Source organism: Penicillium daleae, assembly GCF_028827525.1.
Source record: "Penicillium daleae strain IBT 16125 chromosome Unknown utg000008l_segment0_segment0, whole genome shotgun sequence".
NCBI lineage: Eukaryota > Fungi > Ascomycota > Eurotiomycetes > Eurotiales > Aspergillaceae > Penicillium > Penicillium daleae.
In genome coordinates, this window is record NW_026623156.1 from 2,878,631 (window position 1) to 2,899,585 (window position 20,955).

The 20,955-nt window shown below is 50.3% G+C and overlaps 7 protein-coding genes across 7 annotated transcripts; 1 reads left to right on the forward strand and 6 right to left on the reverse strand.

Moving 5' to 3' along the window:
- Window positions 1-288: 288 nt before the first annotated feature.
- Window positions 289-624, forward strand: N7458_009567 (putative quinol monooxygenase; the record flags this gene model as incomplete). Its single annotated transcript, XM_056912949.1, has 1 exon — window positions 289-624. One exon carries the CDS (start codon window positions 289-291, stop codon window positions 622-624), a length of 336 nt encoding a protein of 111 aa, XP_056761798.1.
- Window positions 625-773: 149 nt separating this feature from the next.
- Window positions 774-1,292, reverse strand: N7458_009568 (uncharacterized protein; the record flags this gene model as incomplete). The annotated part of the gene is made up of 1 exon (XM_056912950.1): window positions 774-1,292. The coding sequence occupies one exon, from the start codon at window positions 1,290-1,292 to the stop codon at window positions 774-776; it is 519 nt and encodes a 172-aa protein (XP_056761799.1).
- Window positions 1,293-1,504: 212 nt separating this feature from the next.
- On the reverse strand, window positions 1,505-2,729 carry N7458_009569 (DUF4246 domain-containing protein; the record flags this gene model as incomplete). The annotated part of the gene is made up of 3 exons (XM_056912951.1): window positions 1,505-2,435; window positions 2,497-2,573; window positions 2,661-2,729. The coding sequence occupies 3 exons, from the start codon at window positions 2,727-2,729 to the stop codon at window positions 1,505-1,507; spliced, it is 1,077 nt and encodes a 358-aa protein (XP_056761800.1).
- A 1,579-nt stretch (window positions 2,730-4,308) lies between these two features.
- N7458_009570 (uncharacterized protein) lies at window positions 4,309-4,878 on the reverse strand (the record flags this gene model as incomplete). Its single annotated transcript, XM_056912952.1, has 1 exon — window positions 4,309-4,878. One exon carries the CDS (start codon window positions 4,876-4,878, stop codon window positions 4,309-4,311), a length of 570 nt encoding a protein of 189 aa, XP_056761801.1.
- A 1,734-nt stretch (window positions 4,879-6,612) lies between these two features.
- Window positions 6,613-8,357, reverse strand: N7458_009571 (C2H2-type zinc finger protein; the record flags this gene model as incomplete). The annotated part of the gene is made up of 4 exons (XM_056912953.1): window positions 6,613-6,638; window positions 6,705-7,493; window positions 7,588-8,014; window positions 8,106-8,357. 4 exons carry the CDS (start codon window positions 8,355-8,357, stop codon window positions 6,613-6,615), a joined length of 1,494 nt encoding a protein of 497 aa, XP_056761802.1.
- Window positions 8,358-11,294: 2,937 nt separating this feature from the next.
- On the reverse strand, window positions 11,295-11,673 carry N7458_009572 (uncharacterized protein; the record flags this gene model as incomplete). The annotated part of the gene is made up of 2 exons (XM_056912954.1): window positions 11,295-11,372; window positions 11,554-11,673. 2 exons carry the CDS (start codon window positions 11,671-11,673, stop codon window positions 11,295-11,297), a joined length of 198 nt encoding a protein of 65 aa, XP_056761803.1.
- A 6,628-nt stretch (window positions 11,674-18,301) lies between these two features.
- On the reverse strand, window positions 18,302-20,140 carry N7458_009573 (amino acid permease; the record flags this gene model as incomplete). Its single annotated transcript, XM_056912955.1, has 3 exons — window positions 18,302-19,631; window positions 19,703-19,814; window positions 19,873-20,140. The coding sequence occupies 3 exons, from the start codon at window positions 20,138-20,140 to the stop codon at window positions 18,302-18,304; spliced, it is 1,710 nt and encodes a 569-aa protein (XP_056761804.1).
- Window positions 20,141-20,955: the final 815 nt, after the last annotated feature.

The following is a 20,955-nucleotide window of genomic DNA, read 5'->3' on the forward strand; positions in this document are numbered from 1 at the left end:
GATGTGGTTAGTTCGGGTGAGTCACGTTGAATCACGAAGAGTAAACTCCACTTGTCATCTTCGAGATAAGAGCCAATGCGGGGCAGCAAATAACAGTACTACCCGTGTTCAGGAATAAAAGGACGTAAAAAGTCCCAGACACTCGTCAATCCAACACTCAATCATCTTATGAAATACTCGACGATACACTGCACTCTCCCTGCCATAGTGCCTACATCACCAGCCTCGTCTCAACCTCAAACCTCAAGAAATACAATCAAACCAAACAAACCTCCCCACAAATCCACAATGTCCAACCCAGAATCCGAAGTCTTCCTCACAGAGATCCCCCCTCTCCCCGACACAGAATTCTGCGTCTACGGCACAGTCTACGCCTACCCGGAACACGCAGACGCCCTAGAAGCAGTCTACGCCGAGACAACCCGTCTCGCGGAATTCGAGCCCGGCGTGATATACTACTGTCTCACCCGGGACAGCGAGCAGCCACATATCTTCTACTTCTTCGAGCGGTATACGGGAAAACAGGCCTTTGAAGATCACAATGCGCAGCCGATTATTCAGAAGTTGATGGCTGATAAGTATATTCGGGGCGTGAAGGCCAATTTTGGGAAACAGATTAAATAGGGGCTGTCCGCGGGGAAGAGTGGATGAGTTGATGGACATGTATTTAGATTATTGAATTGAGTGGTTTTTTGAAGAAATAGGATATGGGATATGGTAGTTTACAAATAAAGATTCGTCCGGGATCGACAAGACAAGACAAGACAAGCACGTTAATGCTCGCAGAGATGGAAATGTCCCATCTGGTATGCAACATTACTCTTTTCAGACTGCAGCCCTCGCTCTGCCATAAGCTCGACCCGATACGCTTTGGCTTCTTCCATGGTAATCGAGTTCGCCCCTTCTCCCTGCAGGACTTGCTGCGCACCGGAGCCCCGATTCTGCGTGCTTGGTCGCCAGTCCTCGCGTTGCGGGGGTACATTCGCGGACGAGATAATCCGCGTGTGCGGATCAACGAGGAAAAGTGCAAGGATCTTCCTGTGGCCCGGTTTGGATGGATCGGCCAAGGAGAATGGAGAGACCTGGTGTTGCAGGGTATTGGGGAATGTAATGATGCGCCCTTCTTGGGAGATTACGCTGCCCAGCTCTTGTGTGATTAGATCGTCGTTGTAACTGTCGAGGTCGTCGTGGTAACCGTATACTTGTTGCATGAACTCGTGTCGATCTTGTTCGTAGGACATGTCCATGTCGGCCATGCCTCGGTGGCGGAACGCTAACGAGCTGGGGGTCATGTTCTCGGTGTCGTAGTAGTAAATGGCCGATGCGGCAATACGTTCGTTCTGAACGAGTCAGTAAGGACATACCCTTCTATATGGCTTGACCGGTTTACTCACCAATTGGCCCTCAATATGCCAGGTTCCTCCTTCATACGAGGGCTTCGAGGGAGTCAACTCGATATTTGCCAGCTTCACAATGACCTGTATCTTGCCCTCGGGAAAGTGTTTTATGAAGTCGGCCTTTTTTCAAGCTCCCTGGTCTTGAATTCTCCCGGTTCCGGCTTGATGATCTTCCGAGAGGCATACCAAGCGCTCAACCGCTCCTCAAACTCATCATAATCAGCATCGTCTCCCTCAGGATACTCCGGCTCAGTCTGGCCATCATCCTCGTACTCAACTTCCGTGTACTTGATGCGTTCGTTGAAGTACGTCTTCTCGCTCAAAGATTGTTCCCACAGGGGAATTGTGAGTGCGAGAATCTTCTCAACGACCTCGTACAACGCACGGTGCTTGTCCGGGTGCGCATTGTTCATATAAGACAGAATCTGACATCCGCCATCTTCGGTGATCTTCACATCGCAAGGTAACCACTGGAACTTGGTGCTCAAAACAGCTGGATGCGGCTGCGTGCGATAAGAATAAGGACCCCTCTCCGGAGAAGCTTCAGCTTCCTTCGGGCTCGGAACCCAATGACCTTCTCCCATGCTGTCAATACAGTCATCAAGACCGATCGTCCGATCAGGAAGAACATGTGTGCGTCCGTAAATGACGGGGAAAAGCGACGGATGCACCAGATTAACCACCTTGTTATCCGAGCCGGGATGGTAATCTTTCTCTTCCTCGGGGACATTTTCAAAAGGAACCACTGCTTCTTTCAGCTCATCCTGTAGCTCCTTCGAGACGACGGTATCAGACTTGACGACTCCAGCATCAAAGACTTCCACAAACCCGGTCTGCTCCAGAATGCCCGCTTTCCATTGCAACTCTTTAACAATCCAATCCATCATCTTGGGCGTCGCATCATGTCCACTCTGAGCAACTTCCTCACGCCATTTGGCAATGATATGCTCATCAAAGACCTTACGCTCCCACTCCGGTTTATCAGTAATAACATTCATGATTTGCATCATAGTAATTTCCCGCTGGGTAAGGAGTTCGCTGTATCAAGATATTCGTCAACCCTCTCAACATAGGCAAAAGGATCGAATCCGTTTCTTACTTCAGACTCCCACGTTCAAGATGTTCTGGGTCCAGGGCATTCCGAAACCCGAATACATACCCATCTAACACATTCGCCTATCTATCGTCAGTATTGCCGAAATATCAAATATCACGGCACGAAGCAATGGATTCCACCGTGTCGTCGAGTCTCGCATCTCGTACCTGGGGAGCATGATTCAGGGGCAAATTGAACCCCGGCATCTGGAGTGACCAGTTCCCGACGGAATTCATCTTTACGCTGCGCACACAAAAGGTGCGCCGTTGTAGTCGTAGACTTAGCAAAGATCGGCACCGGGGCATTCTGTTTTCGAGTTGAGGGTTGGAGATCTGCGCTGGTGCCATGCGGGCCCGCAGAGCTTTTCAGGCAGAAATCAGGCATAAATATAAGCTAGCTTTGCTGGGCTTAGGTTATGGTGGAAATTTGAGACGTGGAACCAGGGACAATTAGATTTATTCAATATGTCGGCCAGATTAGATTTAGTAGCATTTACAGATTTCGATGGTCAGTCAGTGAGATCTGTTTGAGGTTCGACTGGCACAGACACAACGCCGATGCGGCTGGGTTCTTTGGCCCGTCAGCTTCGAGCTGTGGCTACAGAATTGGTCAAGTGTGAGATCTATCCAATTTATAGAATCATTGGTCCTGGACTAATAGTTGAGCATTCTCCAATATCTTTGTGTGAAGTAAAGCAGTCACCAATAGCAAATCTAATTCCAAGTATTACTCCACCGGGCAAGTCGAAAGAGAAGGGGAAGAAACTACCTTCCAAATCGAGTCAACACAGTACAGTGAAAGTCTCGAAGAACTGTGTCGCTATATTATATTAACATAATTAGATACTAGAAAGATAACAACGGCTACCTATAAGCACAAAGTGTGCCTACTAAAGTCAACAGAGGATGCTTGTTCTGTCCGAAAGTCAACAGATAGGCCGAGCCTATATCCCGATAAACACCGATCCTAACGTGTGCGTTTTATCAAGAAAGCCGTCGGTGTGTCACCTAATCGCGTATACATACTCCAGACTAAGCAAGACTAGCCTGGCTGTGCTTCAATATCCTTAGCTCAAGAACCGGGCACCGTGGCAAGCGTTCTTGGGGTTATATTGACCGCAATACATCAGTGTATGACTGAGTATTACTTTCCTGCAAGAAACAAGCACGATTCATAGTATTTTCCATACCATCGACATTCAAATATCAAGGTGGACGTGGGATCCACTTGCGGCTCCTAGGATCCACCTCCACAAAACGCAATGCCATTATTAGACCTCAGTGGTTGCACATGAGATTCATCAAGAGGAGGAGAATATGATTGACCAGAGCAAAAGTTATATCTCGCGCTCTAAAATTTCCCCTCGCTGATACTAGTATGTCTATATCTACCAGATGGAATCTTAGCCTTCCAAGAGATCTCAATGAATAGATGATAATACTGATAAATGATAGTATCAAAATCCGCCACTAGAAAGCTATAGCATCTATAGGCCAAGCTCAACTCGATCGAAACAATGCATACAAAATATAAAAATAGAATAGAGAAGATATCTCCCACGCTCAGCGTGTATTGTTTTGCTCTGACTCTGATCCCGTTTCCCATCATCCAATCCAATCCAATCCCACCCAACCCAACCCAATTGATAACCAAACGCCTTATGAAAAGTCCAATTCCAATCCAACACATAACCAAACCAACATGAACATGAACATGAAAATGAAGATAACATCTCATCTCCTTTCTAATCCAAATTTTCATCTAGATTTTCTCCCCAAAAAACGCACCCCCGTCGGGTCCGCTCCTCTCCTCTCATCACAAACTCAACTGATCAATACTCCCCACCCTCCCACCACCCCCTAACCTCCCACCCCCCTTCGTAACCATTCCCAACCGATAAAACCGCTCCTCACCCGCCGGCGTCCGCCCCCCGATATACCATTTCTCCGGGCCCAGCGCATCGCGGAACCCGCCCGAGCCAGACGAAGAGTCACTCCCGCGACGCTGGCGGTCTGCCGGGCCGCGGGAGATCGGGATGGGGGTGGATGTTGTCGAGGGGGTTGGTGGTTGGGAGGGAGGTTCTGAGTGGTGGTAGTGGTGGGAGTGGTATTGGGGTGCTGCGGTGGATGTAGATGGAGCGTTTGCTGTTGGAGTGGTGTTGTTGGCGGAGGTGGAGGGTGACGAGGAGGGCTGTTGTGATGACGAAGAGGAGGATGAGTGTTGATGTTGGTGGGCTGGTTTGGAGGCTATTGTGCGGGCGCTTGTGGAGATTTGCGCGGTGGAGAGAGAGGTGGAGGGTGTGGATTGTTGTGTGGCGGTTTTGAGGGTGGACTGGGCGCGGAAAGCCGCTAGGAAGTTGGCAAGGAAGGGTCTGTTGGTGCTCATGGTGGATGGTGGTGGTGGTGGTGGCAGAGATGCAAGATTTCTGTCTCTTTTTCTTTCTTTTTCGGGATAGGCGATCTCAACGGAGGAGAAGGAGGTGGTGGTGATTTGCAGCGGTAGAAGATGCAAGGTGAGGAGTCAGATCCGGATATTGAGTTCTCAACTGGCGGGGGTCTTCAACAACAGCCTGCCCGCAGGATGTCCAACAACGTCCTTCAGTTGCCCTCACAAAACAAGGACAAAAGGAAAAGGAACTCGAGTTCCCCGAATGGAGGCTTAAAGAGGAGAGAGACGTCGAGTCAGTCAGCGTGGAGGTTGGAAGTGCACGGCGGGGTGCAAAGAGGACGAAGATCCCGAGTTCACCCCCAGAGACCCGGTGGGGCCAATCAGATGCGGGGGATTATGGAGATGACGTCGAGCAGGAAGTTTTCGGGAAAGACAAAAAGGTTCCAGTTGGATTTGGACTAGCACTGGGGGCACTGGGGAACTAGCGTGTTGATGAGGGGTAACCATAATGGACGGGGGAGTTGGCCATGGTTTATGGTGATGGTGATGGTGACGGTGTACAAGGCTGCGCTTGACTATATAACACGACATAGTCCATGGACAATACACGCTACATTGAAACATCTACACACGAACATGCATACAGGAAGATCTCGGAATCGCATATCCCGCAGCCACCTGCAAACTAGCCTATTCTATGCATGCTACGCACGTCCCGGGATTCTAACAATAGCTAGTATATCAAGAACAGTTCATCGGGTCTATTTCTAATAGATGCTTTTCAAAGTAGAACAGGATCCCTCCTGAATGACAAGGAAAAATAGCACATCCCCCTCCCTAAATCACACCTCCAGGAGCCCGAAGCATATGTCCGTGCCGTGCCAACCCTACTTACAGGAACCAGGCCATGCAGATGCATCGGGGACAAGGGTTCGCATCCCTCCAAGGAGAAGACTCGAGTCCCGACAATGAGAGAAAGGAAAAAAGATAATAATGAAAAGGAAACAATTCAACGAAAGCACAGCACAGCGAGAAGACAAGAGAAATAGAAAAAGAAACAAACAAAAAACCACTGGCACAGTTGAAACAAGGTAAAAACACAATGTTGAAACACTGGTAATTTCGACAATAGCCTTTCCCTGCAAAAAGATAAAAAAAGAAGCTTTTCTCTTTCTGGTTGTCAATATTTCGCGCAAAAAAGAACAACACATGCCCATGTCTATAATTTGTGGACGCCGAACGAAGCCACCCCGCCAGACCATCTGCCCCACTCATCGGGGAGATAAAGAAACAACCCAAGACTCGCAATTTCAACCCACCAGGTTTGGACAAAACAAACTCGCCCGAAAGCAGAAGAAAGAGAAATGCGGTCCCACACCGGATGGGATCCGTAATTCGGTCAATCGGATAACCAAGGGAAAGAAGTGGAGACATAAAAAAAAGAGGATGGAAAGTTGGATAAGGATGATTGAAAAAGAGAACCCCATCAAGGATGCACGGTAACAAAGTATAATGAAATCATCGAAGGAAAGCGGAAAACGGGGCACGCCCAACACACCTCGGCGAAGGAAGCACCACTCAGGTTTTTACTTGTAGCCTAGGTCAAGCGGAGCCGGACAGGATCAGAAGACGAGTCTAGACCAGTTGGTACTTTGCATGACAAGAAATTCTGAGACGCCTTTCGTTTCTCCTTGTGTTTCATCGTGTTGCATTCTGATCGGAGGAGCCCGTTTACTGTCTCGCGGGCTGGACGGTACCTGCAAATGACCAAATCACATTAGCAACAGACTTCGGGATATCATTTTCTCGTGTTCATCACTTACCATCACCGCCCAGTGTAGTCGAGGCTAGGTACAGACCGTTCATACCGCTTTCGGGGCCACCCGCGGTCGTGGCGGGATAGAACTTGCGGTCGGCGTCGACAGGGGCGTGGATCGACTCCTGGCCGGTCGCCATGGAGTGGGGGAAGACGGGGTTCATGTAACCGTTGTCGGCACCGTGCTGGAAGGTCGTCCAGTCAACACCGGGTTGACTCGTGGGGTGACCGGGCATCACCGGGTACTTGTGGTCAGGAATGACCAGGGGCTTTACCTGTTCAAGAGGACGATCAACACTCAGTTGCTGGCCATGGGCTTCAGCACCGGGGTGGTGCATGAGATACGGATTCTGCTTGGGGGCAGCCATCCAGGAGTTTCGTGCCGCGGCCTGATCGGCGAACGCGTGGTCACCAGGACCACGGTTCATGCCATTGACCGGCGCGATCGCGTATCCCAGATGATGATGCTGCTGGTCCGTGAATCCGGGACGGCCACCGGCCAACCCGTTGCCATTCACGGCCCCATCGCCGAACTGCGCACTCATAACGCCATTGGAAGATGGGACGGAATTACTGACTTCATCCTGAAGAGGCTTAGCGGTGTTGGCCGCTGCCGCCGACGCAGCGGCTGCCTGTTGCTGTGAACGCTTGAGATGAGCGTGAGGGTGCGACAGGTGGGTCGCGCCGGTAGGGTTGCCGCGACGGATCGAGCACTTCTGGAAGTGACGCTTCAAGATATCACTGCGGGAGAAAGTGTCTTTGCAGAGAACACACATGTAGGGACGATCACCAGTGTCTGTAAAGCAGGGCGACGCGTCATTAGCCGAATGTCCTTTGATAAATTCCGATGACAGAACTCGGGGGGAACCAATCTGGGGAAGGTAACTTACGGCGCAGCAGATGACGCTTCAGGTGCTTCGCGTGCAGGTAGGTCTTGTTGCAGTGCGGGCAAGGGAACTTTCCATCGGCATCCTTGGCGGGAATGGTGGTGCTCTTTGCGGAGCCATTGACACCGTTGGCCACCGGGGTCGCGCGGCCCGGAACACTCGGCAGGATACCACGGCGGCCCTGAGAGCCCACGACCTGCGTACGTGGCTGATCCTTAGGAGGTCCGTATGGCGAACCATTGGCGCCATTCACGTCAGGTGTCATGCCCCAGGACTTGCCATCAGAGTAGCTGAAGGCACCGGAAGGCATGCCATTGAAGTCCCGACGGTCGCGTGGGGGCGCGGGAGCAATAGGCTGCGGGTAGCTCTGCGCGCCAGACGTGGGAGGCAACCCGCTGGGAGGCGGAGGGTAGGACTGGGTATGATGGGCCTGTGTCTGGTGGTTAGGGTGGGCAAGGAACGACGGCGAATGACTACCGACAGTCGTGTGCGGCATGATAGGGGCGGTCGAGGCCCCGTACACGTCGTGAGTCGATGCGGGGAATCGCGACAGGTCCGGTCGGTACGGCTGGCCCATGTAGGGGTGCGGCGCGGGCGACTGAGTATGATGCGGCTGGAGGGGGAGGCAGCGTATGCGGCTGGGAGACCGAATACTGGGGCTGCATCGAGTACTGAGGCATCGGCATGCTGGTGATGGGTGTCGATGACAGGGGCGTGGCGCCCTGGGGTAGGCTGGTAGACGGGGGACGCGAAGGGTGCGAACGAGGATCCATCGTATTTCGGTCCAAACGGGGTCGACGAGGGATGGGAGAAGGTTGGTTTTCGCGAGGAGGAGGAGAGAGAGAGGTTGGATTGGAATTTGTGAGGCGTTGAGATCACGCAGTAATCATCGAACACGTCGATCTCGATAATTCCTAACTTCCTTCGCGTTTTTTTTTCTTTCACTCGAAAAAACTCAAGGAGCTCCTTGTTGGATCTTAACTGAAATTTTCCCGAGGCGGAAAGGGCGAGGGCTGATTTGAAGGTCACGGGGGAAGGAAAGGGCCTCAATGGCAGGATCTGACTCCACTAAGAAGAGATGAGCGTCAGAAGGTTGGAGGAGTGAAGAAAGAAAGAAAGGCTTGATCGGAGTCGATTCCCCACGGTCACCCACCAGGTCAGAGTCGTGTGGGAACTTGGTGTGTTATCCGCACGTTGTCACCGTCGATGGGTTCTGTATCCACCAGGGAAGCGGGCGTGCAAGTGGGTCTCGCAGCACAACAACTAGTCAGATCTGCTTCGCGCGTCAAGACGAGCAGGACGAAGGCAATGGGCCAGGAATTTGATGGAAAAGGGGGAATGAAATAAAGGAATCGGAGTGATCGAAAAGGACCGAGTCAGGGGAGAGTTGATGAAGATGGGAAAGGAAGATTGAAGGGGTGGGAGGATGAGAAGGAAAGAAGAAAATCTCTGGACAGACAGTTCGATCGTGGACGGGGAGAAATTGGGGGGGGACTGGATTAATTGGGGGGGCGGCCAAGGTTCAGGTAAGAAAAAATACGCAAAGAGGGAAAAAAAATGAACCCAAAAAAAAGATGAGAAAGAAAAAAAAAAACTGAAAATAGAATAATGAAAAAATTCGAGTGGCCGACGACCAAAGACTGGGCAGGCCATACAAAAGGGTAACCAAAGTAATGAAAACCAGTGAAACGGTCGATCACTCTCCTTGGGGAGGCAAAGAGGCGAGGAAAAGTCGGAAGGCGAGAATTGGAGAAATCGAGAATTGCAAAATTACGGGTAATCTATTACCAGGCCGATACCACCGCTTACGTATGTCTGGCCTAAGGGCGAACCTGAAATGATCATCGAATCATGGGACGGGCACTTTCTGGACCGCCTCTCGGCTGGTTATTTGATTACCAATGTTACCCAGCCCGAAAGGAGAGAAGAACTTGGAACATAAGAGAGAATATACCAGAATCTATTCACAATATTCATAGCAATATCATAGCGTAGAGAAGAAGGCAGTAACCGAACCATCTCAAACTGAGACACTATCCATTATGTTGAGTAGATTATTCCGAGTATGCGGAATACAGAACTGACCTCGGGCTGCGCGAGTTGGCGGGTTTCGCGGGCAGCGATGACGATATGCCCGGCAGTCTTCCGAAGACCGCCCTGGCCAGGAATGGCCGCGAACAGCCAGTCTACGTGTCCTGGCAGCGGCCGAAATGCATCCAGTCCAGAGGAGTAACATGTTGATTTAAATATGGATTTCGATCTAGAATCTTTATGAGGAATAGTATCATACAACAAACCATAGTGATAACTAAGTTAACTAGTTAGTTAAGTTAGTTAAAATGATCACTCTTACTAAGAGCTCGTCACCCGCCATCCATCTAGGGTAATGCAATATCCCTTTTCGCTGCTCTCGATAGGTCACTTCCCTCAACGGTGCTGGCCTCTGACTGTACCAGCCCAAAGCAGGGGTTATAAGATTATTCTTAGTGACTCGTGGACGAATGGCGATCGGAAGATACATCATGTTATCCGATTTGGCACAGCAATATGCGCTGACCAGGTACACACTACTACGTCCGTCGTGGACTGTACTCCGTCCTTTTGTCCTATGTCCAGACCTCGACTCAGACCCCAGCGACAGGGCTACAGGGTACTGGTACTGGAGAACGGACATTAATACCAACCCGATGAGGATCTTTCCTGGGGAAAACAAGTCTCCCGCATGGTTTATTCCATTATTGCCACATGCTGCGTTCAGGGCTGGTCAAACATAACTACTCGAGTCGAAATCCGCGCACCCCGATCGCGGCGCTTGCATTCAGCACTAACATCAAGGTGGTACTTTCTTAACTCGGTAGGTGATCAATTGCATTTCTTCACTCGATATTTTCTGTCATGCCACCAATCATTCAACGTGTCAGATTTGAAGAATCCCCTTTTTTTTTTTTTTTTTACAAACTCCATTCAATCATGTACCGTAGATCCTAAGCCAATGCCTAGCAAAAGCGCTTTGTTTTGTTTGGACAAATTAACTGAACATTTAGTAGTGAGATGCACGGAGTATTTAACTGCCCAATCTAGCCTCCTCCCGTGCTAAACCGTAATCTGATCAACTATACTTCCCTCCCCTCCCGCACTGGAGTAAGCCAGTTGGAGAAGTGGGTTGGTTGCTCACACCCCTGGGCCCTGGCTCCTCGACGCCTGCTGTCGGGCTCCGCAGTGGCTTGACAGCCCCGCAGGTAAACAGATCACACATCTCATGCAGGGAGATGCACGCCCCATTGCACGGACAACTCCAAAAGTCCAAATCCTCGAGCAAGAGGGGTTTGGACGGGGATTGCGCGGGTTACTTATCTGGGATTGGGATCAGGATTAGACGGGGGGGGCTTGGGTCGGGATAGGCTAGCAGGGAAGAGCTAGGAGGGTGCTCGAGCAGCGCGTCTTGGTTGTGGGCTACTTATTGGTCTTTGATGCGAGGTCCAAGTTCGAGGAGCTCGAGGCCTATGTTGCTATCTTATGTAGAAGGCTAACGAGTGCAGAACGTACTTCTTTACTACCGTGTGTACTCTCTCTCTCTCTCTCCTGTCTAAATAAACAATAATCCCTGGTCAATCGTCGCGGTTCGCACTGATCTCCCGAGGAAGCACGTCATTCGTTCCGAGGGAAAGCTAGCTCGCGGTGCGCAGGCCTCATTGTGCATTGTGCCAATTCTAGCCCATTTCCTCGACAATCCTGCATGCCGAATTCCGCTGCATGCGGGAGGGATTTGCTGTTGTGAGGGAGTACCTCTACGGAGATAGGAATCAGTAAACATATATTCCGTATTCTTCAATACTTACTCAGTAGTGAATATCTACAACTAGATATTGTTGACAACGGGATCAAAAGATAACAAGACTATTCTTCATTGTTTTTCTGGCACTTCTGTCCGACCGTTCTGTAACGGCCCTGCGTCGTCGCCCTACATACTTTCACGGATGCGCCGTAGCCGCCCATGGCCTTGCAGCTAATCGTACGCTCCGACTCCCGGTTATCCCCCCTGTATCTTCCCCCCAAGAACCCCTCGACCCGGATCTCACCCAGCTGCATAATAACGGGGCCCAGCACCACAGAGAGGGGCTTGGGCCTTGGGTTCCGCAAATTCTAGCGTCTCGAGCTACAGCAGCTACTCCTGTATCTGATTACTTGCGGTTGAGTTTGACCCAGCACCCGTTCTTAGTCGTTAACGTGATTTGAGGGATGAGAAGGATGAGGAATGTTGGGGTTGTCCCGCCACGTCGAATGGGGCGCTGCCATTGGGTGGCGTGGCTACTTCCGTGGCCTCACATAGGCTCCGAGTTTCGCTGTATTATTTTATGATTATTTTATTTTTGCAATTACGGGCGTAGGTTTTGGGTGATAAATGCGGGTTGACCTTTCGTGGTGGCTCGAGACTGGGACTTTTGCCCCCGAACAATCTCGACCCTCGGTTCTTACCTAAGGTTTCAGGTATGATTTCAACCGAGGGGGTAGAGCGACGGGAATCAGTCGAAACGGTGTCTTAGTTCGGTAGGCTGCTCCGGTCCGGGAGACGATACCCGGAAATCGAATTCCTACGTAGAGTATACCAACCAACAGAATGTGTATCTAATGTTGTTGCGGCGTTGTACATTTATGTGACTCTGTACTTGGTACAATTGATGGTCCCTCCCTAGTCCCTGACTCCCTGGCCCCTCCATGCTCCACCGCAGAAATTCGCAAGAGCTTCTCCCGCTTCGATTGTGGACCTGGCGAAAGGCTTCGACCAGGGTTCTGCAGAAATTCAAAATTTGATCGGATCTGACCATCGCCCTTCCACCGCGTGACTTTTGCAAATTTTCCCGCTAAACTATCAGAATCCTTGGCGTTCGCCGACGACAACCGCGTTCAAGTATTCGTTGAATATTTTATTTACATTATTTAGTAGCAGCCACAAGAGCCACGGAAACTGACCGTCTGGCTCTGCTAAAAAGTTTGCCCGAGCAATTGAAAATCATAGCCATAGTGGTATCAACAATATTCTCTACTGTAATTATCAAGAAAATACTTTTTTTCTACCAATAGTTTTTGGCGTAAATTTGTCGACACATAACAGACTACAGTCGTGTATGACAGAAACGGCCCAAGCTCAAAACCCCTCGGAAAGCTGCCCCTCGCTTAACCTTCTTCATTCATCCGGGCGAATGTTCCAACTGAACACGCCGGGTGATTTCCGGCACAGACATTTCGGCGCGTGGCTCGACAACTACTGCACGATCACGGTGTGTTGAATCTGAGAGGTGAGGAAAGACTGTCTAGTTTAGGCAGTCTCGCAGAAAACTAATAAATGCGGCGTCATGAAGTAGCATTTCGTAGTCATAGTTTGAGTTGTTATTAGTTATAGTGTTTGTTAGTCGGCAACGGGGCCGGGAGTTGAAGGGGGTCCCACTCCCAAAGGGGGAAAGCCACCAGAACAATTGGAACAGGAAAAGGAAAGTGAGAGGGGCCGAAGATGGTTCGGTCCACGAGATAGTGGCTCTTTCCGCAAACTACGGTGAGGCTGTTTGCGGTGAGGCTGTTCTAAAACTTCGTGTCTTTGGGCCATCATTGTTCATACATTAGTGAACTATAGTATAGTAGTACATCGTATTATTGTATTTGTGAGTTTGCATTGACCCAATCTATGGACGAGTTTGACTCGCGTTCTCCGGAGTATCGCCGTGTATGAACCTTCCAAAACGTATACATCACCGTATAAACAGCTTCTTCTTTCGTCGGTGACTCGGCTGCAGAACAAATCGCTACCACAGACTCCCGAGATCTCCCCAATCCACTTAAGTGGGATCGACAGCAAATTCATTATTAAGGTGGCATTTCGCTTCGCGTAAAGCTTGGTTCCTGGCATCCCTTGCCCCCTTATGACGACCAGCAGTTCCCCGCCAGTAGGGCTATCCGAACGGAGTCTTCAGAGGGCTGTTTAAGCTATGATAGCCGGGATGCTAGTTAGTCTCGGGCGGCATCATAGGTCTATGCCGATTATTGCAATACTGCGAAATAGCGGCCTTGGATGCCAGATGGCATCGTCGATCATGCCCCTCTTTTCCTCCCCTCTAGGCCCTCTCTCGTCTCCCTCTCCTCAGTTAGTCTTTGTCCCCATCGACAAGCCACCAGTCTAGTTTCGGTGGTATAGCTTCATGCTTCGAACTACTGCTCCATATGGCGCTTGTATTATGGAGCACAGTACCGAGTATATAGCAAGCTAGTCCCTCCTACTCGAGCAACTACTACACCGCCAGCCGAAACCTTTTGTCTATCTCGGCCGAACCCACAAGACATCACGAGGGCAATGGCGGTAACTAGCAAGAATAACTAAATAAGAATAATGATAATGACCATTCAGCAGCTCGGATATGTAGCTCGCCCTCATAGGCAAGACAACGCGACAACGCACACCATCGTATGTAGAAAATAAAAATCCCAGAAAAAAAAAATACGTTTAAACAGATGAAAATCCCTCTTCCGACGGAAACCAACCCCAACCCGTGTTAACTAAAGCTCATCCGACTCCAAGTGATGAGCCTTTGGCCCGGCACAGGCCGGAAAGCACCTGGAAGCCAAGTTCGGATCGCCGAGTTTCAGTATCCCCTGCAGCCAATCATGGCTTTACCCAGCCTCCAGCGGACGAGAGGATCGGGAGCGCCACTCACCTCATAGGCCAAGCGCTGTTATTGTTGACTCGAGCCTAGTCGATTTTTGTCGAGCGACCGGGCCAGGACCGGCTAGCGCTTTGCGTGTACCTTCCAAGGTCCTCGGATGTCTACCGGGTTGATGACGGTCTATGTGCAGACTCGCTAGTCGCTGGTAAGCAGAAAGAAAAAAACTACAAAAGTCGAAAGGGGTTTATCTATGTCAAGGTAGACGGGAAAAAGCACAAAGAAAACCTTAAGCCCACGACATGATGACAGTCGTAGGCTGGGGCTGAATGCGACGGGACCTGACAGCACGGCGGAGACACTCCAGTCTCCAGGTACGCGGTGAACAAGTGGAGCGCAAGAAGGAATGCAAAACAAGTCGGTCGGGGAGGAGTGGTACACCGCGCAATGCCAAGTCCGCGATAGATAGAGGACATGGTTCTTGACGAACCTTCGCACGTCGTCCAGTAATAATGGTAGGACTAAAAGTGTAGTATGATGGATAGGGCATCTTTGGCCACGGAATTACGGCGCACGGCGGAACGAGTGCTCATCAATCATAATCGGGAGACTTACTACTCAGAAAGTAGGTTCGAGGAGTTTACTTTGAACGTGCCACCACGTAACCGCTTGAACCATGGACTCGGGAATGACTATCAGGCAAATCAAAGTTCATCATCCGTACACCGGATCCTTGAATCAAGTTGGAATATCATATTTGATGATAATTCTAATGATCATGAAATGACTTGTATTATGATTTATGAATAATATCGTGGATGTTGAATTCAACAATCCAAAATACTCATGCCACATAATGAAACAGATTATCCTACAGTCTCGGAGTAGTCTGCAAAAACTCTTTTCCCCGTTGGTACACCAGCCGCGTCATGGGGTTTCGGATCTTCGCCAGCACAACCACGAACCATCGCCAAGTCGATATAAAAATAATATCTATAATTATGTATCTGGCAAATATGATGAACGATCCCATGTGATTGCTCGTACCAGGGAAATCCTATAGCACCAGAGCAACGGTTCACAGTGAGTGCCGACCGTGGACGGCGGGCTGTTTGCAGAATGAGTTTGCCAAATGGTTTCCAGTTTCGGCGATCGTGGTAATTCTATCGTATTGATGATTTGCAAAAATACCACACTCTCACCTTCTCTTCTTGGAGATTCCGTACGAAAGGTCGGACTGTATGTAAAATACATATCTTCTCCCGTACTGACATCAGATTCCCCGACCCCCGAGTGCTTTATAACCAGGGACACAAACGACTGTCCATGGCTGCCTGAAATGTGCGTGCCGCCCATGGCCACGGCCTGGCATTTATGATTGGATCCCGAGACAGATGCAGGATGTTCGACGACTATCGTGCCATCTTGTCATTGTCCATCCAGCCGTGACGGTTCCTACTGTAGGTAGCTATGCAGATAGTCGAATATGGTTATACAGTACTGTTTCCGAATCGGGGGACTTTGGAGACTATGTAAAATAAGGTAAACCATGGCGGTTCAAAGTGTTGGTGGCAGGGAGATTCTGTTCTATTCTGGCGCGCTGTAAAACGGCAAATTGAAGACGAAATAATACCATCTGCAGTATGCTGGTAAAAACCCCCTGTAAGGATGTAATGACCAGTCAGCTTCTCCCACTCGGATATCCATGCGAGTCACTTTGAAACGAGAATATAACGATGACGACTCTGAATCGATATCCAATTTCAAGAACCATTCCTTTAAAATCTCTACTCTGGTTCAATTCATTTTTGATCCTGCTTTCCTCGCTTATTCAACCTCATTCCTACGGTACCGCAAGCAAGACTCACGTAAGAGAACCAGGAACAACCAAGAGGGAAAAAAAACTATCTTCTGGGTCGACATCGTGGTGGCGAGGCCTGCCCCGATTATTCCAGGAACCAACGCATCATGATCCCTCGGCAGAACATGCCAGTCGCAGAAGCCCCTGACAAGTGTCGATCGGTCGCGGCGCACAATGAGCCGTTCAACCTGGTCCCGTGAGGACGGCAGAGGATTGAATTTGCGCCTTTTTTGGCGCTATGTTAACGAAATGGTGCCTCTATTGAATCTATTGATTTATTATTGTAAGTCGACGATAATTACCCGTCTGGCATCCAAAGAGCCGGAGGATCTTCTTCCTAGAGAACACTACGAAGTCGTAGACAAAGGACATCTCGGACTATTTGGACAAGGGTATCTCGGCGTACAACCGTGGTAATGCCGGAATTCGCGACACGATTTTCACCGTTTCGCAGAGAGGGCTGTGTGTCTCTTCTCTCTCTTTTTTCTACCTTGAGAAGGGAAGGGAAAAAGTCAATGTCAGATGGCTGAAAATAAACTTCGCACGCCCCGAAGATTCGGGATCTGAGTGCACGATGTGAGTTAATTCCACGACGTGCGTTTGAACCCCCGGTCCCAACTCCCTTTCCCTCCTTTGTCGGCACGGTAAAAAGGGTTGATTACGAGAGTTTTCAAGATGCGCAGACGGAGTTCTCCGTATATACTTACACCGTAATAATAATCAGGTAAACTCACTGCTTACAAAAGTTAGATAACAGTAGTAACGTAGTTTACCAGGTTATCTACAGAACAAGTAAACTTTCCACAAAATCAAAGCCCCCATCCTCTCCCTCCTGCAGCAGTACTAAATAAAGGACGAAAAATCACTTTAATGAGCCGGCGGGTGGGCCCCCTATCTCGTGTCGTGCACCTCGTGTCGGACAGGGACAGGGGCAGGGGTGGGAGGGCTGACAGCTTCGTTGGTGGATGGGATAGACAGGGCGGGTTGTGGATGCTGCCATGTCCACTTGCGAGTCGCAGTGCCCCCTCTCTGCATCTGGAGTTAGATTAAGCATATCTGTGTGTCCCATCGAACTTATTTCTCCGTTGCATCCATGTCCAGTGCCCACCGCACCGCTGGTGGGGACCAGGGGACCAGTGGATCGATTTCGCAGGATTCGCCCGGAGATCCTAGGCAGGTAGTAGGTACAGGGGAGTATGTACGAAGCGTGGTAGTGTAATCGTAGCAATGAGTGGGAATCGGGAACATAGCAATGATTTTGGTCAGCCGTCTTGGTTTAATTGTCTCTGGGGGCTGTCTTGCAGGCGGTGTTTATTAAACGTGTCTCATTTCGGTGCTTTTCGGGGCTGTTAATAGGGACGTGCTTAGGTACCCGGTACCTCGAGAGGTGATCAACAATGCCATATACTTGCAGTCGGGTGGGCTCTATGGAAACATCTTGGCTTAGTCCTCTTTGCTTTTTTCTTGAATGTTCCTTTTCAATTTCCTACGTAATTCCTGGCTCCGCGGGACCTGCATAGTTCCACTCCAACGGCCTCGTTACATAGTGAGGAGGTAGATATATATCGCAATGGTCCTTCACGGCATATACTATTCTGCCGCATATTCCATACTTCACACCGATTCAAAATACGCCCAGCGTAGCAGTTAGGGTTCCAAATTATCTCCGTAGTAAATTTCTTGACACCTCACCTTGCTCATCCACATGGCAAGAAGAATTAAGCACCTGGGGCAGTGGAGTAGCCCACACCTCCCTCCCGGGAGCCACATCACAGCCCCAAAAAGCGACGAGATGGGGCACTGGGTCTGGCTCCAGAATCATAAAATGTGCTCGCCAGGAGACCCATTCGACCCCAGATTCTTGTGTTCTCAACGTTTGCAGGTCATATAGTGTACTCTGCCCTTTAGGTCAGGCACTTCTGGTGAACTAGTCCCACTTTTGACGATTCCGAAAACGGAAGTTGTGTACATGACAAAGGTCCCGAAACCCCTTCGAGACTTGAGAAAACTTATCGTATGCATGATCGCATTCTCGAAATTGATCACTAGAGTCATTGAAATATGTCCATTGTTCCTCATATACAGCAATATAATTAAATAGGGGTACACAGTACCAGTCAAGAAGACATCGTAGAACTACCATCCATCCAAGAAACCCTTCAAACTCCGCATGCAAGACCAGGCCAAGAGATACAGACCAGGTCCTTTACAACTTATCCTCAGCGGATTTTGCTGAGGTCGTAGTTAGCTCTGCCTCCGTTTGCTCCTCAGGCTCCATGCCCTCACTAACAACCGGATGCATAGAATGCTCGACATTAACCTTGGGCCCAGTGAACCACTTGCGCGCATCGACCACCCACCAGATCAGCACAGCTAGCATCGGTGCACCATACACCAGACAGGTCCAATTCATCAGGTCGGGCGTCAAATCCCCCTTCGTGACACTCGGCAGACACAAGATAGGCACCATCAGCGTGACAAAGGCAACGCCCAAGCCACCAATATATGGACCAAACGGACCCAAATGCCACGGTCCCTTTCGGAAGCGATGACCCACGAAGAAGACACGGATGAAAATGGGAATTGCGAACGCGACAAATTGAGCAATGGCGCCGATCGAGAACAGCGCGCCGATCGCGACGTTGCCAGCTAGAATGAGCAGACACATTAGAATTCCCAGTACGGCGTTGAGAATCACCGCGTTGACGGGGGTTTGTGTATACGGGTTGACTTGTTTCCAGAGGCGCGAGAGCGGGAAGCAATCGTCTCGTGCGTAGGCGTATGTCACCCGCGACGCGGCGACCATGCATCCCTGACCCATGGAGAAGCCGCAGACGATGGTTAACCCGAGGATACCTAGAGCTGCCTTCTGAGGTAGCACCTGGAGGAGATAGGATGCCCAGGGCTGGCCTAGGTCCGAGTCGACAACTGCACTGATATCCACGACCGTATAGGCTACTACAAGCTGGAGGAACCAGCCCATCACTCCACCGACGCCGGATGTTAGCACGATTGCGCGTGGGGAGGCGATGTTGGCGTTGGAGCATTCCTCGCTCAGGTGGAAAGGTGAGTCGTAGCCGGACATCGTCCAGATGACGCCGACAAAGGTCATGAGTACTGCCACGCCGCTGGGGAAGTCAGTCTGGTTTGTGATGTTTCCCCAGACTTCCTTTGAGGGAGTGAACTTGGGCTCGTTCTTGGTTGCAGCGGGAATGACGATGATAGTGGCAATGAGCGCGATAATGTTGAACGTCGAACCGTACGAGTTGAATTGAGCCACGCGCTTCGTGGGCATACTGCTGATCGCCGCGTGGATAACCATGATCAATGCAGTCAGCAGGAAGGTCTGCCAAGTGGTTGGGACATAGTCGGGATTGCTGATAGACCCGGCGGCTAGTATCATCGCAGACAGCGCATAGTCCACCGATGGCGCTGCCGTAATCTGTCCAATCCAGTTGGACCATCCAGTCAACCAAGCAGCGAGAGGACCATATCCGGGAGGTGCGAGTACTGCTGCCGCGTAATAAAGACCGCCACTAGAAGCAAAGCAAGGTATGTTAGCCTGGATGCCAGGACTTCGAGTAACAATAATGGAGGGCCTGTTTACCTCGTAGGCATGGCCGAACAAAGCTCAGCCATTGACATGGCAATACATTGGATAAAAACCATAGCAACGATCCATCCCCACACCATGCCTGCGGTTCCTGCATAGCCCATTCCTTTGAATTCAGTTAGCGGATAGTGTCACACAACTTATGGCTTGCGGGGAGAATATACCATAGTACAATGTACTCGCGAATGACGGCAACAGACCGAGAACAGCAAAACTGACACAGAAGGTTGTCCACAGGGAGAATTCACGCTTAAACTCCTGCTTATAACCCAGAGCCACGATCACCCGCTCGTCGGCATCCATGTCATGGTCCGCAAATGGCACGTCGCCATCAGCGAGGACCGACGTAACTTGAGCATGGTTGGTATTAGCGTACACGCGACGTTTGGAGGCGCTTGTATCCGATAATTTAGTCTCCATCTCGGGGCTCATCTATCACCCTCCAAATTGTAGGACAGTAGAAGACAGGCACTGGTTATAGCAACCGGCAATGGATTCGAGATAGGGGATCATTCACTAAGAACGGCCCCTTTTTTGTTTCTCGCTAACGATGACACAGCTGCGAGGGAGACGTCGCATTTTTAAACGAGTCGGGGGTCTATCAGTTCCTAAGTTAGGGGGAGGCCAATGCTCTTCGGCAGTGGTTATCTCTGCACGATGCAAGCCGCAGATTGGCACTTTATCCCCGGGCCCATGACGATTAGAGACGCCATCAGGGATCTAAAGGGAATCTGGATCCTACCAAGCTGCTCCGTATCTGATCCCGTGGGACCGGCGGAATGCCACTAGAAGGGCTTATGATCAGAGAGGGGGTGGGACAAAGGGGGAGGGGATCCAATTGTAGCGCGGCGCCTTCGATCCAAACGAATCCAAAGAAGGGGCGTTTGCCATGCTTTCTCCGCAAAATGAGCCAGCCGCGGCTGATAACGGAGGACTATCATTTGATTCATAGCTTAGAAACCCCCTGCGATAGACCGGTTTCAGCCAGATGAATTGAGCTTGCGATGTCAAGTCCATCCGTCGAGTTGATCAGCGTCACTTGGACTTCTCCGCACGAGAGAGCTGTGATTCGACAAGAACAAACACTCGGACGGGATTCCATTCGAGAGTCTGCTGGGATCCGTGCTACCCTTGTCAACTTGGCAAGAGTTCCAAACCCATCAGGGCAGGTTCAAGCGTGGCCTGGGAGGAGGCGTAATCTGGGGGTTTGGTTAGTGGCTGGTCTTATCGGAGTGGTTGATACAGTC